Consider the following 17802-nt stretch of genomic DNA (forward strand, 5'->3'; position numbering starts at 1 on the left):
ACAGACATGGGTGGGCGGGGCGTGCATATACGTAGATCTATAGTGCGGTTTTTAGATGGGTGCGTGTGCGCCCTCGTGCACGTACATTTATCCGCGTCACCTACACGTGTGTACACCCGTGCCCCTGCAGAGCCCTGCCGATGTCTCTGGGGTTGCGTGTATCCGTGAGCACACGTGGGTGTCGATACACAGGTATAGCTACAGGCGTAGGTGTTTGGGTGCTGCCATGGCTACGGGGGGCACGTATATACACACACCTGTACGGTTTTATATACGCGTGTATAACGTGTTTGTAGTTCCAATGTGTGTGTGTTCACGTGTATATACGTGCTTATGTATGTAAATTATAGGGGTGGGGGTAGGTAAACAGATACGTGTGTGCAGGTACAATATTTCTATCTGTGCGTCAGTGTATCTGTGTGTGTGTACATACATGCAGACATAAACATGTATCAGTACACACACACGGATATATCTGTACGTATATGTGTGTATACACACGAACATACGTATCTATTTGTAATTTTTATATATTTAAGTGTAGATGGGAGTAGATACAGATAAGGGCCTATAGATACAGCTACACGTATGGAGTGAACATACGTGTGTACACAGACACACACGTTTTTAATTTTATACAGTCTCTCAGTGTATATGCATACACATGTGCCGTTCTATAGGTATAAATACACGTATATGGGTGAAGGGTGTTGGTAACAGATAAATGGACACGGCTAAAGGTGTGGGGGGGTGTGTACACGTGTCCCCCGCATTTATATACATACACACATGGACGTGTCTGGGCACAGCTGCAGTTTTGTACAGAAATTTATAATCCGTCCGTTTCTGTGCGCAGGGACACGTGTGTGTGCGGCCGGAGGTCCCCGCTCTGGGTACGTGTCTGGGTACACCCGGGCGTGTGCTGACGTGCGGGTACAGGCACACGGAGCTGCCCGGGGACCTGCGCCTCTGCCCCGCACACACACACGCGTGTCGTTGCCATGCGTGTGTGCGCACGCACACCCCGACGGCTGCGGCTCCGTGGGTTATTTACAGGGGTATGTACACAGAGCTGGTGGATGCGCCTGCAGACACGGACGCGCCTACGTCCGCGTGTTCCTACACGGGGTCTAGAGGGGATGGTCCTGGGGGGGCAGAGGGGGCTGCGGGCGGGGCTGGGGCGGGGGGTCCCTGCGCGCCCCGTGCCTGGGCACCTCCAGCCGCGTCCGAGGTCAGCGCAGGCGGCACCGGACACACACGCGCGTCCCCAGCACACGCTGCCCCCCCCACCCCTCCCCGCTCAGCCAGGACCCCTCGGGGGGCCCGCGGGGCGCTGCCCCCCCCTCCCCGTCCCCCCGCCCCGTCCCGGCGCGCCGCAGGCAGGGCCGAGGCTGGGGAACAGCTTCGTGTTGTGGTACAGCACCCGCCCGGGCGGGGGGGCAGCCCCGCATGCAGCCGGGAGCCTGGGCTTGGGCGCTCCCCCCAGCGCCCGGCCGGCGCGGGGGGGAAGAAGCGGGAGGACGCTGCGGGGCAGGAGCGCCAGCACCGGGCGCAAACCACGAGGCTCCTCTTGGCTCCGGCAAAGCGCAAAGCGGGCGGCGGCGGCGGCGCTCAGGAGCGATAGTCCTTCTTGCTGTAGGGCTTGTTGCCCAGGATGCTGTCGATCTCGTGGACGATGGAAGACGACAGCTTCGGGAGGACCTGGGGGGACGGGGAGGCAGAGCTGGCACTGCGCCGCGGAATGGCCGCGGCGGGTTGGTGACTGCCCCCCCCGCGCCCCCCAGCGCTGACCTGGATGGCGCCGATGTTCTCCATCAGCTGGTCGGCGTTGGAGGCGCCCAGTAAGACGGAGCTGACGCCCTCGTTGCGCAGGCACCAGGCTGGGGCGGGAGGGAGAGCAGAGCCTGAGCGGGGCCCAGTGTCCCCCCGGCGCCCCCCCCCGGCGCCCCCCCAGCCCCTTACCAATGGCGAGCTGGGGCAGGGTGCAGCCCAGGCGCTCGGCGATGGCCTGCAGCTCCTTCAGCTTCGCCTGCTGCCGCCGGCCCTCCTCGCTCAGGATCTTGTCCTTCAGCCACTGGTATCCCTGGGGGGGCGGGAGGGGGGGTCAGGGCATCCCCAAACCCCCCTGGGGTCCTTACAGGGCCCCTGTCTCTGCGTGGCCCCCCCGGGCTCACCTTCAGCGACGCGCGGGAGTAGGGGGGGATCCCCCCGTCGTACTTCCCCGAGACGATGCCGCAGGCCAGCGGGGACCAGGTCATGGCTCCGACGCCTGGGGGCAGAGCAGAGCCGGGGCGGGGGTGACGCTGCCACCCCCTGGCTCCGTGTTTTGAGAGTGGGGAGCCCCCCCCGCCGTACCTATCTTGTGGAAGAGCTCAGGGAGCTGCACCTCCACCTTCTCCCGCTGGAACATGTGGTACTCGGCCTGCTCGCAGATCGGCGGGATCAGGTTGAACTGCCGGGCCACCGAGTACGCTTCCTGCCGAAAAACTGGGACGCTCAGCGCCCTGCCACCCCCCCCCCGAGCCCCTGCCGCCCCCTGCCAAGCCCCAAGCAGCTGCCGGAAAAATAATTAAGGCTCAAGCGCCTCTGCGAGCGCTCGGCTGCTGTCTGATTCAATCAGCGTCACCGGGGCTGCTCGGCCGCGGCCCCCCCGGCCCCTACCATGATCTCCATGGAGCTCCAGCGCGAGGTCCCCCAGTACATGGCCATCCCCTGGTTGATGACGTGGGTCATGGCTCGCACCGTCTCTGCCGGAGGGAAGGGGAGAGCGGCAGGCGGGGGTTAGCGGCTGGCGAGGGTCCTGCTGCCCGGGTCCGAGGATGCTTTCGGAGGAGCAGGATGGGGACCCAGGGAGCAGCCGCTCGGGCCAGGCCGGGGCTCTGCCGGCGCAGAGAGTAGCCCCCAGGCTCCTGGCCCTGGCCCCAGGCCCTGCAGGGTACCGGCGCGGGCACCGCTGCGAGGGGAGGGACCCGAAGCATCGCCCGTGCAGCGAGACCCCGGAGAGGGAGGGAACCCCGGAGCTCCTGCGGGGGGTCTCGGGGGGAGCCGGCTCCGAGCCATGCGGGCCGGGGCCAAGCCAAGACGCACTCCTGCAGCCAAAGGCGGGCAGCGGGGAGAGCGGCGGGCACGAGGCTCGCCGGGCCGGCACCGGAGCGCGTGCCCCGGCGAGGGGGGACGCTGCCACGGTTCCCGGCACGGCCACAGCGGGTCCCCGTGGCCAGGGGGCCTCTTTGCTTTTCCCCCCTTTAACCGCAAGACGGTCTGAAGGGGCGGGGGGTGTTTTTCTCGTGCTGCCGCTGCCCGTGCGGTTGATGGCGGGGTTGGCGGGGGACGGGTGTGGGGGTTCTGCCCCGGGAAAGGCCGCTGGGACGCGGCCGGCGGGCAGACTGCGGGCAGGGAGTACCTTCTACGATGAAAGTCCTGGACTTGGAAGAACTAAATGGGTCCCCTGGTGATAAAAGAGAGATTTAGAGAGAGCAGAGTCGGCCGCTGCCGGTGGAGCGGAGCGAGTGGCTCGCTGGGACGGGGGCTGCCGCCCCCCAACCCGCCCCCGCCGCGGCCCGAGGGGGTCCCGGTGCCAGGCTGAGCGGCGGCGCGGGCTGATGGTGGCGGTTTCTGCTCGGGAAGGGAAAGGGCCCTTTAGGTAAAAGCCTGGCACAAACCGACCGCGACGGCAACAGAAGGTGGGAAGGCGCGCGGCGGCGTGGCGCAGCACCCACCTTCCATCGGCGTGTTGGGGTCGGGCCGGTTGGCGAACACCACGTCCACGTACTCCAGCTGCAGCCGCTCCAGCGACGCCTTCAGCCCTTCGATGATGTGCTTCCGGGACAGGCCCCTCTCCGTCTCGGCCCTGGAAAAGGAAAGGTGGTGGGTGAGGGCCCGGCACGCTCCAGCCGCTCTGCCGCGGGGCAAGTGCGTTACCTACTTTCCTCCCCAGAAGATTTTGGTGGTGATCACCAGGCTGGACCGTCTGCGGGAGAACGAGAGAGTCACTGGTGGTGGCACCTGCAAGGCCCCGCGTGCGTTCCCTGCCCGGGGCTGCCCCCAGCCCGTCGGCACCACGGCGACTGCTTCGGGCTTACCTCCACCCCTTCTTCTTGATGATGTTCCCCAGCACCACCTCGGCCCTACGAGGGAAGGGGACGTCAGCTGCCAGCACCCGGCAGACCGAGAGGGGAAGGCGGTGGCCACGGGGACATCGTCTCCCCCTCCGGCTGCAGCGCCCGCAGCCGAGCGGCTCCCCGATGCTATTTTTGAGTGGGTGTGTGGGCACGTTGCGTTGCCTCTGGGCCGCCGTGGCTCGCTGTGCCGGGGAGGGCCACACGGCTGCGTGTGCGTGGTGCAGGCAGCCACGGGCAGCGTGGGGCCACGTGAGCCATCACCCCACCACGAGCAAGCGCTCGCTGACCCGGCACAGCAGCCGCTTTGCAGTCGGCAAACCCGGGAGACTCCCGGTGCCGGTGGCCGGGGCGAGGCCCGTCGTGCCGTTGTTGCAGCGTGGTACTTACTTGCCGGCGGCGTAGACTTCTGCCGTGTCGAAGAGATTAATGCCGTTGTCGTAGGCTAAAGTCATCAGCTGCTCCGCCATCTGCGAGGGGAGAGCCGGGAGGGTCGGCGGAGGGGGTGGCCGAGGGCCGGGGCGCAGAGGCGCGTGCTGGGGAGCTGCGGCACGCCGCACGCGCCGGGAGCAGCGCCCCGTCCCTTCCCCGCCTCGCTCGGGGCGCGATCCTCACCTCATCTGTGATTTGCCCGCCGAAAGTCACCCATGTCCCTGCAGAGGAGAGAGGGTGCGTGGCGGTGAGCGCCGAACGCCGCTGCCCCGAGCCCCCGGACACCCTCCCCGCCCGGCTCCCCCGGCGCAGCCCCGGCACGTGGCGGCCGCAGTCGGCCCCGCCGCGTGCAGCACGGTGCTCCCAGCACAGCCCCGTCGCTTCCCATCACGTCGGAGGAGAAGATTAGAAAATAATTTGACAACTTCTGGGCCACATCTCAAAAACACCGCCGGGCCGGAGAAAAACCCTTTCCTTTCCTCGGCAAAGCATCGCCCTCGCCGGGGAGCACCAGCAGCAGCCACGGGGATGCAGCAAAACCCCAGCACTTACCCAGGCCCAGGCAGGACACGCGAAGCCCAGACTTCCCGAGGTTCCTGGAAGACACAGACCCGTTAGGAAAAACTGCCAGAAAACCCCGAAACGCCGTCTGCCGCCTCCCTGTGCCACCGAGCGTGCCGTCGGCATGGGCTGGGAGGTGTGTGGCGATCCCCGGTCCCCATCCCCATCCCGCCTGGGATGGTCCCGCAGCAAGGGCCCCCCCACAACTGGTTAAAAAGCCACCCCAGGCCCGGTGAGCCACGGTGTGCCGGCAGCACAGGCAGCGCCGGCGCGGCGAAGCCGTGCCCGGGGGGTAATCGAGAGTGGCAGCGGGCGGTGACCTCGTTAAAGCTGCTCCCCGCGGCGAGGCCGGCGTGTCCGGCTCCCCTGACAGTGCCACCGGAGCGGGGGGCACGGGGAGGAGATGGCCCGCCGGCGGTCAGGGCTGGAGCACCCCACACGCGGCACGAGCTGTGCCTGTTCTCTGCGGTGTGGCACGCGGAGAGCGGAGCGGCATCCCGGAGAAATGGGGCACCCCTGAAAATCTGGCTGGCACGAGGAGCCAGAGAACAGCTTTCGGGGAGGGGGCCGGGCTGGCAGACGCCTTCGCGGCGGTGATGGAGAGCCAGTTCCTCGTTAAAAATGACAAAGGCTCCAGAAACGAGCGTTAAAATAAATAAAGTGTAGGTGAGCCGCGGCAGCTCGCCCGCGCGGGTGTCGCGTAGCAACCGGGAGGCACCGCCACCGCCGGCACCGCCGGCACGGGCACGGGGAGCCGGGCTGAGCCGAGCCGGGGCATCGTCCTTCCGCGCCAACATGTTATTGCCCAACATCTGGAGGCGCGGGCGCTCCCCCCGGCCCCGCGTTATTTTTAGAGCGTTTCACGGCCGGGAAAGGCCGCAGCCGTGGGGGGTCGTGGCGGGGAGGGGGGCACCAGCCCCGTCCCGGCCATTCCAGGCTGCCGGGGCACGTTCCCGCCTTCCCGGCCCGAACGCCCCTTGCCCGGGAGCCCAGCGGAGACGCCGGCCGGTACCGGGGGAGGCCAAGCGTCCCCCTGCACTGCGCCGCGGCCTCCCCGTCCCGTCCCCCCGGACGTGCGTTAACCCGGGGGGTGCTGGCCGGGGGGGGCACATGTCCACATGCCGCTCTCCGTTTCCAGACCCGCCGCGGGCAGTCGAGGGCCGGATCCTGCCGTAACGGTGCCACGGCAGCGCCGTGACTCTCAGACCCCCCCCGGCTCGGCAGCCAGCCCAACTAACCCTACCCTAAATTTTGGGGTGCCTTTCCCCTCCCACCCCGCTGGTTTTACGCCAGGCCGGGTCAAAGCCGCCCCGGCAGGGGACAGGAGCAAAGTGAGGAAGGCGACGGAGGCGCAGGGTCAGCGCTTTCAGCACCGAGAAACCTCCGGCGCAGGACGCCAACAGGGGATTAGGGGAGCGCAGCACACCCGGCCCCCCCAGACCCCCCCGACGCCCAGAGCTCGGCGAGGAGGCAGCAAATCTGCCCGTCTCCTACCGGAATTTCATCCCCGGCTGCCTGACGCTGGACTCGCTGGAGGAGGGGGCGTTCTGCACCGAGAGCTGCCCCAGGCTGCGGGCCACCATGGCCACTGCCCGGAACTTGCCGCGGGTGCCGAGGCTGGGGCTGCCGGCATTCTGTCGGTTGAGCCGGTCCTCGGCGCTCCGGCTCTTGATGCTGTGCTCGGAGCACACAAAGGAGACCTGCATGCCGCTCGGCGGGCCGCCGCGCCAGCTGCCTAAATTTAGCCGGCGCCCCGAGCGAGGCGGGGAGCTCCTCCCGCGCCGCTGCTCCGCCGACGTGACGGCGGGGGGCTGCGAGGCGGCGGGCAGGGAGCCGGCTCCCGTCAGCCTCCTGCCCTCAATATTTGATGAGCTCAGGAAGCGAGCGAGCGGTGCTGGGGCACGTGGGGGGCAGGAAGGGGAGAGCCGCTGCGGGTGCTCCCCACCGAAGGCACCCGCCCGTGCCCCGTCGGGCAGCCCAGCCCCGGTCTGGGGGGCTGAGGGGGCGAAGGGGCCGCTTGGCTCCCTCCGGCCGTGCCCCGCTCTCAGGGGGACGCGAGTCCCAGCGCACAGTCCCCCGGCCGGAGCGCCCGCCCGTCGCCAAACACACAACTCAGGGGCGAGGGCGCAGGCAGCGGCGATGCCACCGGCCGTTTGCCCAAGCTGGACCCGGCAGTGCGTTCCCCCCGAATTTTTCTGGCTGCTGGCCTCCCCCCCGTGCCGGAGGAGGGAGCGGGGCCGGGGCTTGGCTTGCGGGGGAATCACACCCGTCCGGCCCTGACCTAGCGAGAAATCTCGTAATCTCCGCTGCTTCCCTCCGCCACAAAGCTCCTTAGCCGGGTAATCCCGCCGGGGCGAGGGGGCCCGGCAGCATTCGGCAGCTCCTTGGAGGAGGAGAAACCCCAGAGATTTTGGGGGCAGCGGGCACATGCCCAAAGGAGCTGCGCTGGAGGTGCCTGTGCCAGCCTCTCCCCATCAATAAATAACCACCTAATAAATATTAGATGGGCTCTTGGCACCGTGTAAATGTTACCTCTGTCTCTGTGAGCCGAGGGGAACCTGACCCGCGGCGCGGCAGGAGCTGGCAGAGGTGCCGGCCCCCGGGGGCTCTGCTGCAGCAGGGTGGGGGGCAAGGGGCACCCCCGCGTTTTCACAAGGGGGCACAGCTGCCGACCCAAGCCCCAGCTGGGTTTTTAGGGGTACCCGGCCCCACACCCCATTGCCTCACCCACAGTGCTGGGGGCGAGCGGGCAGGGATGTGCTGGGAAAAACAGCCACGTGCCCGCGGGAGAGCCACGGCCAACGGCCCCGGCTGCCCGGCGAGTCCTCCCCGGCACCGGCGGGGTGGGGTGAAATCCTGAGCTGCCTCACGCCGTGCTGGGGCCCACCCGCAGAACGAGGGGAGCACCAGCTCTGCCGCGGCTGAAGCATCTCCGGAGCCGTTGGCTCCAACCGCCCGGTCTTTAAGAGCCCCGAGCGCGTTCGCACTTGCAACGTCCCCACGGCGAGAGGGAAAATCGAGCGAGGAGGTCACAGACCGTGGCGCGAGCCCGAGGGAACGGCACGGAGCAGCTGCAGCCTCGCCGGCACGCGCCGCGTGCGATCGTGCCGAGGGCACCGGCTCCTCCCCACCGTGGCGCGGCACGGGGCGATCGGAGAGAGCCGGGCTGTTCCCCGGGGAGGGGTAAAACCAGCGCTAACAGCGTCCCCCGCTCCGTCCCCACGCCTCGGCCCTCGCCTTACCTGTACTTCATGCCGGTGGCGCGGGCGGTGCCGTCGGCCAGGGAGAGCCCGTGCATCCGCAGGAACTCCTCCAGCGTCTTCGCCCGCGCCGCCGCCCGCACGTCCCGCAGCCGCCGCAGCTCCAGCCCGTCCGCTGGCCGGGGGGCCGGCGGCAGCCCCCACTCGGGGGGGTGCCGGCTGGCCACGCTGCGCAGGCTCTCGCTGTACGTCATGGAGAGCATCCCGCCGCCCCAGCGTGGGCTCTGCGGGCCGGCCCCGCCGCCGCCCGCTCCGCGATGCTACGGAGAGAGCTGGGAAAGCGTCCCGCCGCGACGCTGGGCCCTGGCACCGCTCGGGGCAGAGCTGCGCCCGCGCCGGGGTGCCAGAGTGGGGGCCCCCCCATTGCAGGGGCCTGTGGTGGGTCTGTGGCGCAGGGAGGGGAGAGCAGGGACCTGGCAAAGCCGGGCGCTTCAGCGGAGTAAAGCCTTGGCAGGGGAGATGAAGGGAGAGGCAGCGCGGCAGGGAAGGACTCGGCCCTGCCCGCCATGGCCACCCCGAGCCCGGCGAGCTGCGGCAGCCTGGCACGTGCCCCGGCCGCGCTGCCGCCCAGCTCACACCGCCTGGCATCCCCGCGAGGGCCGCGGTGGCCCCGGGAGCCGGCTGGGGCCCGGTGAGTGGCGGCACAAGCGCCGCTGGTGAGAATCTGGCACCGTGTGCCGGCGGGTGGGAAAGGTCAGGCCGGGAAAGGCGGCCCCGTGGGGCTCCCCGGGGAGGGTGGGCGTCTGCAGAGGCGGGCGCCGGGTGCTCGCCAGCGGATGCCGTGCCTGCGGCTCGCTGCCGCAACCCGTGTCGCCAGCCAACGCCTTCCCGCAGCCGCGGCAGCGACCTCCCAGCCGGTGCGGGCGGCTGAAAATATCCTGCTGCAGAGCCGGCTCCTTTACACGCCGGGGCCGCTCGCCGCCTCCGCGGCTCGGATCTCACCGGCGGTGCCACCGGCATCGATTTCCCTGCCGCGCTCTGCGGCGTCCCTCGCGCTCAGCGCCCGAGAGAAGGAGCAGGGACTGGGCCAAAGCCGCGGCGCTGGTGCCCAAGTGGCCGCCGGGAGCGTGCGGTGCCGGAGCTGCACCGGCAGCGGGCTCCAGCCAGGCTCCCACCGGTGGTTTTTTCTTTCCCTGCAAAGCTCAAATTTACGGGAGCAGGAGCCAAAAGCAAAGCGCACTGAGGTGTGACCTCAAGAAAAAAAGAAGAAAGCCCAGAGGATACGGAGCAGCAGCTGGCAAGGGGTGACCAAAACCCCGGGGAGCTCCTGCGATACCCGCGCTGCTGGAGACCCTCCCACGCTGCGCAGCGAGGGCTCAGGAGCGCAGGGGGACGGAAAGGGGACCCCTCTCCTGCGGCACGGCCAAACCCAGCCCTGGCCACCAGCTGCCTCTTCCTGCCGCGCCTCGAAGCCGGAGTCTGGAGCCGGCACCGGCCCTTGTCCAGGGCTGGTGGTTTGAGTTAGGGCAGTGCCGGTGGCTCCTGCCGGGCACGGGCGCAGCACCCGGCCCCGCTGGGATCCCCTCAATCCTGCTGGGATCCCCTCGCCCCACAGCAGCTGGGAAAAGTCCGAGCTGGCTGCACCGGCGCTCTACGGCTGCAGCCAGCGGAGCCGGGGGTTTGGTCTGGGCTGCCCTGGGAGCAGGGGGGGATCCACCGGCCGCCCCGCCTCGACACCTCCCGAACTTTGGCTGAGCAGCGCGGCGGGGTGGCAGGGAGAGCGTGGAGGCAGTGGGCGCGTCCACGGGCCGTTCGTTAGCAGAGACAGTGACACTGCCCAAGGGACGAGAAGCCATGGGGCCGCAGGAGCCGCCGAAGCCCGAGCAGCAGCACCGTGCCCGAGCGGGAGAGGCCGTTCTGCGGGGAAGGAGCGGGGACGGGACACAGGTGCTGCGGGATAACGGGGCCGTTAGCGTGCAGCAGGGGCACAACATGTGGGTGACAAGTCAGATGCGCGGGATACCTGCTCGGAAAAGCAACCGCCAGCCCGCCCCAAACCAAAAAGACCCCAAACGCCAAACGAAAACCTCCCCGAGCCACCGAATCCCGCGTCAGCCCGCACGGCGAATCCTCCCGGCTGCCCCCGCCCGCCGCCAGCCCCGACTCACCCGCGCGCCGGGGACGCCGCTCACCAACAGCAAAGCTCTGGGCTGCCCCGGGGCAGCTATAAGAGAGGGGCGGCCGCCGGGTTTTTTTGCATTAGGGGAGTGTCGGCACTCGGCGTCCAAAGCAATTGGCCCCCCCAGAGCCCAGCTTTCTCGCCGCGCTCCATTAGCCCTATTAGGGGATTTTCATCCCTGCGAAGGGCAGCTAAATTATTCATGGCTGCTTCGCTAAAAGCCCGAGGATGCGCTGCTGCTGCTTCAGCCACGCTGGCATCGCTGCCTCCGCCCGCAGCCGACCCTCGCCCGGCGGTGACGGGTCCCGCCCCACCGGCGGTGGAGACAGTCGGGGGCACGGGGGCCATCGGGGAGCGGAGCTGGACGACGGACGGATCCCCCAAGGCGGCAGAGTTGGAGCTGGGCTGTGGCAGGCCCGAAACACGGCCTTCCCCTCCAGGCAGGAGCCCCAAACCAGGGCGGGGGGACGGACCCCGGCAGCAGCTGCCTGTCGGCCTTGGGAGCCTTTCACACCGGACGTGCCCGTCGGGCCGGTGCGTGGCCGTGCCTGGCTGGTTTGGCAGCCAAACCCCACCTGTGGCTCGGGCGCGGCAGTGCCGGTGGCAGCACATCGCCGGGCCAGGGACGCTGGCAGTGCTGCTGGCCAGCCTCTCCCTGTGGCTGGAGCGGGGAGCCCACGGCTCCCGAGGGGGGCAGCCCCCCGTTCCCTGCCCCGGGGCTGCCGCGGCCCCGCAAGCACGGAAGCGGCTGCTGGCACCGCGCGCGGGGAGAAGAGCCGCCTTCGCTGCCGCCGGTAAAAGGGGCTGGGGAGGGGGGAGTGTTGCCTCTGTACCACTTACTGACGCTTCTGTTAATGGAAGGAGCAGCGGGGCGGCTGGCTGGGTTCCTGGAGCTGCCCTTGGGAAAAGCCAGCGGCCTTTCCCGGCGCAGCGTCGGCGCGGGATGTCCCCCCCGAGCCGAGCCCCGCAGCCGCTGCCCCCCGGTAGCCCTCTGGCCACGCTCCTTGGCCACGCTCCGGTGAGGACGATCCCCCCAACCCAGCCGCACCGGTGGGGTCCCCACGTCGCGCTGCCAAACCCACGTGCAGGAGGGAACCCCGAGGCTGCACCGCGCCCGCAGCTTCGGCCGTGTCTGCTCACCGGGGCATTGCGGGGAGGGGAAGGGCTGGGTTACCTGTAGAACTGGAGCTGGCGCTTGGGGCTCCCGTACCTCGCGCTTCCGACAGCAAAGGGGAGAAAGAAGAAAGATGCCACAAACCGCGTTAGAAAGGTGGGGCGGGACGGGGCGGGAAGGGCTCGTGGCCGTGCCGCGTCGTGGGGGCACCGTGCAGCGGGCACCGGCGCGCTCCCCGGCAGGACCCGCTCCCACAACAGGCATCAGCGCCCGAAAACGCTGCTGCTGCTGCCGTGTGCGGGTTTTGCGGTCCTGAAAGTTTTTGCACGAAGCATGCCAGGGTGGTTTCGGGGTGCCGTGGCCCCAGGTCTGAAGCCCCCCTGCCCAGCGTCACCCCGCACCCTTACCTGTAAATCATCCCTGGGGAGCCCGTCTGCCGCAGCGAGAGTCGCGCCGGGGAGTCAGTGGTGGATTCGGGATACATGGAGCCAACCTGGGCTCCCCGGAGCCGCTCGCCGCCTCACCCCTGCCACGGGGGAAGAGAAAAAGAGGAAGAAAAGGGGGTTTTCGGGGCACGCGCATGACGGCATTTCCTGTTGCAGAAGCTCATGAGCCGGATGGGCACGAGGCGCGGGCAGCGGCGCAGGCAGCAGCAGGCAGGGCGCAGCAGCCCTGCCTGCCCCAGACCCCAGCACGCCCACCCTGAGCCACCACCGCGCAGGACCCCATCCTGTTGGCTTCCCAACTCGTTCGCTCTCCCCAGACTCCTGCGGCTCCCGGGGAGGGCAGAGGGGGCTGCTTGCTGCCCACCCTGCTGCCTGTCCCGCTGCCCGGGCAGGCGAGCGGGACACGGCGCCCAGCCGCGGCAGCAAGGCACCGACCGGCGCCCTGGAGGTGTTACAACACATCAGGAAACGGTGAAGAAACTCGGGCCTGAAAAATTCAACATTTTGCTGGTGTTTAACACTAATGTGGTCCCCAGAGGGTCCCTCTGCAAGGGACAAGCCAAGGGAAGGGCAGTAGCTCGGCTTTTCCTGCAGCGTAACCGTGTGTGCGGGGGTGCAGGAGCTCTGGGGGAGAGGGGGGCTCGCCCCAGGGCACCCCAACCCTCCCCATGCCGGGGATCCAGCACGGCTCCCTCGGGAGCTGTGGGCCCGCTCCTTCTCCCCATCCCACAATACCCTCAGCACTTTCCAGTACCACAGAAAACCGCAGCGCTTCCCTACAAAACTGGAGCCGATTTTTACATTTTTACAACGCTAAAGCCATTTCCCTTTCGGCCTGTGAAACGCCATCTTCACGCCGCAGGTCACGAGCTGCTTTCCCCCCCCAGATGAGAACTGGGAGATCTCTGGGCTCCTTCCCTGCCTGCCCTGGGCACAGCGGGAGCGCGTCCTGGCACGCATCCTGCCCGCATCCCGGCAAGCTGTGCCTGCACCCCGCACCCCTCCCGCATCCCAGCAGGGCATGCCAGCATCCCGGCACAGCGTGCCAGCATCCTGCATCCTGGCCCGGCATGCCCCCACCCTGCATCCCTCCTGCCTCCCGGCGCGCTGTGCCTGCATCCCTCCCGCAGCCCACAGCCCGGCGCAGCCCCTGCAGCCCACGCGGCCCAATGGCAGCGGCTGCGGCAGCCGAGCCCGTCCCCGCGGAGCCGCTTGCTTGCCCGCCCACCGCAGCCCCTGGCCCCGCTGCAGCCCCCCATCTCCCTCCTCCCCACCCCGAGCGCCGCAGCAATGGGGCTCCCTTTGGCCGCGGCCGCCCCAGGGCTGGAGAGCAGGCAGGCTCCATAAAGCCCGGTTTAATTTTGAGAGGGCAGGAGGGAGCTGCTCCCCTGTGGCCCCGAGCAGGACCCTGCTGAACCCCCAAAGCCATCACGGCCCCCCCCCGGCTCCTGTTGGGGGCCGCTTGTGTCACCTTCTGGGCTCCCCGCAGCCCTCGCCCGCAACAGCGCCGGTTCAACAGCAGCCACCAGCCCTGGCACTGTCTCGCACGCTCCTGCAAGCTGCTCCGTGCCCATCACTTAATTAGTGGCAGCGTAACGAAGCTGAAGCGAGCTGGGGGGGATGCCTGCAGGACGGACGGACGGACAGACCCTCCTGCCCCAGCCACAGCGGGGGCGGCCTTGCGGCCTCCTTGCTGCACTGCCCCAAACCGAGACTCAAACTTCTCGCAGGACTTAGGCCCGGCTCTGTTTACGCATCCTGGGGGTCTGTGGTGCGACGAGCTCAGCTCTGCGACGGGCCCGACAGGACCCGACGTGCCTCATCCGTGACCCCGTGGTGGCTCAGAGCGCGGTGGCTGGCAAGTCTCCGGCAGTGCCGGAGGAACTTTGCTGGGAAGCGCAGCCGCAGCACCAGCACGTGGGGCAGGTCCCTGCGCCCCTCAGAGCCCCGGGGGACAACCCACCCCTCGGGGTCCTCTGAGCCAGAGACGCTGCCGAAAGCCCCGTCCCCTCCGCGCCGGCGGTTTGGTGCCTCCCCGAGACCACTCCTGCACCTTCAGCTTCCTCACGGCAAAACTCAGCCGTGAGTCCACGACCAGGAGTTTCTGCAGGGCGATGCACGGAAAGGGAAGAAAAGTGTTTTCCTCTGCGGGATGCACCTGGGCCCTGGGTGCAAGGGTGCCCCGAAAGCTTGTGCTCCCCCCCAGCTCCATCCCCATCCCCAGTCCTGGCCGGCAGGACGGGGCGGGAGAGCGCGGGGGGACTGGGGGCCGGGAAGCCCCCGGGAGCCCGAGCCGGGGGATGCTCTGCGGAGCGCGGCCTCCAGCACGCTGCGGCCGGGGCAGAGGAGGTGGGACCGCACACGGCATTAATCTGAATACCGGGGCGAAGCCTCTGCGCCCACCAAAGAGCCGGAGCCCCCGAGGGCGAGGAACTGGGGTGGGGGGGGCTGCGAGACCCCCCCTGCCCTGGGCACCCCAGCGTCCTTCCCAGCGGCTCAGCCAAGGGAGGCAGAGGGCCAGTGCCCCGCAGGTCCGGGTGCCCGTCCCGGTGGTCGTGCCCGTTCTTTACCGGGTTTGCGAACAGCAAACGCTAACGCACCCCCCCACCCCGCCGCGGGAAAGGTGACTTTTGCACAATTACTCACGCCGCTCTGCCTTGCAAAGGGCTTTCGACCGGCCCCTCCCGCCGCCACCGCTCCGTCCGCGCTCCGCTGGGGGCTGTGCACCCCCCGCCCGCAGCCCCGGCGCTGCAGGGATCCGCAGCGCGGCAGCCCTGCCCCTTCCCTCTGCCCGGGGAAGCTGCTGCAGAGCAGCGACCCCCCCCCAGCCCGGCAGCGAACCCCCCCCAGCCCGGCAGCGAACCCCCCCCAGCCCGGCAGCGAACCCCCCCCAGCCCGGCAGCGGACACCCCCCAGCCCGGCAGCGGACACCCCCCAGCCCGGCAGCGCCGCTCGGGCGCCCGTGCGAGCCGGCGGGGAGCGGCGGCGGCGGCCTTGGGGGTTCAGCTGCGACACGTGGGGGGGCCCGTGATGGGGCTGTTCGGCTCCCCGCCTCGGCGACACAGCCCGAAACCACCCGCGACGCGCCAGGCGGGGTTATTCCGGCTTCGCCGTCACGTACAGCAGCACCGGAGTGACGGGGGCCGCCGGGCCGAGCGCCCGCGGGTCCCCGGGGCCGGCAGCCGGGCACGGCCGAGCCACCGCCGCGGACCCACCGCCCGCACCGACACCGCACCCACCTGGCTCCGGCGCTCGGTAACGGAGACGCGCGCTCAGGAGGCGCAACCCCCCCCGAGCGAGCCCCCGCTGGAGGCTCTGCAGGTTTCGGGACGCGGCGCCGGTGCCGAGCCGCAGCCGGAGGCAAAGACGGCGGGTGCCGGTTCCTACCCCATTCCCGCCCCGGGATGCGGCAGCACCCAGGGATGCTGCAGAGCCTCTCACATCCTGACGCGGCAGCTTTGGCTCCGCCGGTGGCGTACAGCCCGGCTCCCCGATCCCGCCGGTGCCTTAACCGTGTCGGCGCCGCAGCCCGGCACCGGCAGCGCGTGTGGGCGAGCGAGCGGCTGCCACCCGGTACCGGCCCTCAGGGCAGAGCAGGCTCGTCCGGCGGCCGCGGGGAGCCTGGACCCGGATACTTCCAGCCCCAGATGCCTTTAGGTCACGCCGGGTGGTTTTTTTTAAAGAAATAAAATCAGGGCGGCTGCAGGCGATGCTGCGGAGTTGCCTCCCGCCGCGACCCGCCACCTCCAGGTGGGACAATCGCATCTTCTCAGCGGCTTCTGCTTTTTGGCCATTTGGGGCAAAAAAAAAACCCCAACAACCCTGGAGCACGCGGTTTGGAGACACCCCGTTAACTGGAGCACACGGACCCCAGCAGCAGCGCGGCACCGTCATCCTGGAGCGGTAACAGTGCTGATGCAGCCAGCGGCTGGATTTGACACGAAAACCAGAGGCCAAGCCAGCAAAAAGGGGTCAGGGCTTCGACAGCGCGCTGCAGCGCTTTCTGCGGTTACGAATTAGGAAAACGCGGCCCCTCTCCCCAGCAGCCGAGTCCCGCTCAGCTTCACGGCAGCATCCTGCACGGCCCTGCCGGCCACGGGGCCAGCGAGCTCGCTGCCCGCTCCCAACCGTGCCGGCACCGCCGGGCTGCGGGCTCCCCGCTTCCCACGCCGCGGCAGCTTTGGCAGCAGCGTGCGAGAGAGGTGGGGAGGGGGGGAGCCCCGTCCCGTTTGGGGAGCGCTCCCCAGCACCAGCACGGCGGTGGCTTTGCTTCTCCAGGCGACGGTGGAAACCGCGCGCCGAACCGTTCCGCTCTCGCTCTGCCGCGCGTCCGACCCAGAGACGCGAGAGTGGGGGGTGACGGCCAGCCCCGCCACCCTCCTCCTCCTCCTAATAATAATAATATTATTAATAATAAAAGCAGCTCTTGTGTATCTTCCATTAGCAGCTGCAAGTAGCGGCGCTTCTTGTTCATCAGCTGGAAAATCTCTGCATACATGCACTGTATACGCAACACACACTGGGTATATATTCCCCAGCTCCGTCACGACGTTGCACCGCGGCTCCCAGTGACGCTTTTGGTAGAAAAAGGTGGTTTTTCGGAAATCTGGCTCGACGCCCTCCCCGCGCAAAGCCGCCGGCGGCCTGCTCTCGCCTCTCGCCGGGCCCGGAGCCCGAGGCACCCACGTCACCCTCAGCGGCACAAGCGGCGCGGGGCCGAGGCGGCTCCCCGGTGGCAGGGAAACGGCCTCCGGGGGCAGAGGCCGGCGGGGGGCTCCCGAGCCACGGGAACCCTCGAGCTCGGGGCCCGGCTGAAGGGCAGCCCAAGGGGAGCGCCGGGGTGCGGGGCAGGGAGCCGGGTCCTCCCTCTCCGACCGCCCCGACGTGGCGTTTCGGTTCCCGACGCCTCCGTTTTTCTGTGGAGAAGGCGAGACGGTTTGGGCAAAGCGGCTCCGGCGGGAAACCGGGGGCCGGTGCTGCGGGGGGGGCGGGGGGAACCCGCCGTCCCGCCTCGCCTCTCCCCGCCGCGACGCCGGCAGGCCGCGGGCCGGCGGAGCCGTCCTGGGAGCGGGGCTCCCCGCCACGGGCCCCTCGCAGCGGGCGGGCGCGGGGCGGGGGTCCCGCTCCGCTCAGGCGGCGGCGGCCCGAGGCCCACCCGAGGGAGCCGTTGCGGGGGGCGCGGACGCAGCGGCCCCGTCTCGCCGGCGGCACGGCCTCACCGGGGCCCTGCCCGCGGCCGCGCCGCCGCCATCGCCCGCCGCCGTGCCCGCCCCGGCCCCGCCGTGCCCGCCCCGGCCCCGCGCCCCTCACCTGCCCGGCGCCCGCCGCTCCCCGCCGCCCCGCCGCGGCGCCCTCGTGGGGGGCAGGCCCCGCCCCGCCGCGCCCCTCCCGCCGCCGATTGGCCGCGCCGCCCGCCGCTCCACGCCGCGTGCGAACGACGGAGGGGCCACACGCCGCTCCCATTGGTCGGCCCGGGCGGCGGGGCACCGCCCCCCGCGGTGCGGCACCATCGCCCTAGTAACCCGATGCTGAGGCGGGCGGGACCACCCGCGCGGGGCGGGGGGGGCGGGCGCACAGGCGGACAGGCGGGCACAGGCCCCGCCCCGCCGCCGCCCCGCCGCCGCTTCTCTCCGTTACCCGCCGCCGTCGGGGCGCGGGAGCACGGGCGGCGGGGAGGGGAGCGGCGGCGGCGCCTCCGTGCGTGTGTGGGGGGGTCCCGTCCCCCCCCCGGGCCCGGCGCAGGGTTGGTCGG

General features: G+C 69.6%; 1 protein-coding gene across 11 annotated transcripts; it reads right to left on the reverse strand.

Moving 5' to 3' along the window:
- Nucleotides 1-735: 735 nt before the first annotated feature.
- Nucleotides 736-17440, reverse strand: KCNAB2 (potassium voltage-gated channel subfamily A regulatory beta subunit 2). 11 transcript variants are annotated; one of them, XM_074924667.1, is made up of 16 exons: nt 17361-17440; nt 12012-12130; nt 11665-11706; nt 5103-5146; nt 4734-4771; nt 4509-4588; nt 4083-4127; nt 3926-3970; nt 3720-3850; nt 3404-3448; nt 2662-2747; nt 2356-2476; nt 2175-2269; nt 1963-2083; nt 1792-1880; nt 736-1701 (listed from the first exon to the last, which is right to left on the reverse strand). In XM_074924667.1, exons 2-16 carry the CDS (start codon nt 12086-12088, stop codon nt 1612-1614), a joined length of 1149 nt encoding a protein of 382 aa, XP_074780768.1. In that variant the 5' UTR covers nt 12089-12130; nt 17361-17440; the 3' UTR covers nt 736-1611. The 11 variants fall into 11 exon arrangements, with proteins under 11 accessions (XP_074780768.1, XP_074780769.1, XP_074780770.1 ...); XM_074924668.1 differs by lacking the exon at nt 17361-17440 and adding an exon at nt 15290-15569; XM_074924669.1 differs by lacking the exon at nt 11665-11706.
- Nucleotides 17441-17802: the final 362 nt, after the last annotated feature.

The sequence above is a fragment of the Athene noctua genome, chromosome 22 (assembly GCF_965140245.1).
Source record: "Athene noctua chromosome 22, bAthNoc1.hap1.1, whole genome shotgun sequence".
NCBI classification, from domain to species: Eukaryota; Metazoa; Chordata; class Aves; order Strigiformes; family Strigidae; genus Athene; species Athene noctua.

Excerpts from the sequence above, each read along its gene's own strand:
- KCNAB2 (XM_074924661.1), bottom strand. The coding sequence starts at position 7,540 with ATGTGCCCGCTGCCCCCAAAATCTCTGGGGTTTCTCCTCCTCCAAGGA. Across the intron at positions 3,851-3,925 it reads AAAATCTTCTGGGGAGGAAA|GGCCGAGACGGAGAGGGGCC; the intron begins GTAGGTAACGCA and ends TTCCTTTTCCAG. Across the intron at positions 2,477-2,661 it reads GGAGCTCCATGGAGATCATG|GAAGCGTACTCGGTGGCCCG; the intron begins GTAGGGGCCGGG and ends GTTTTTCGGCAG.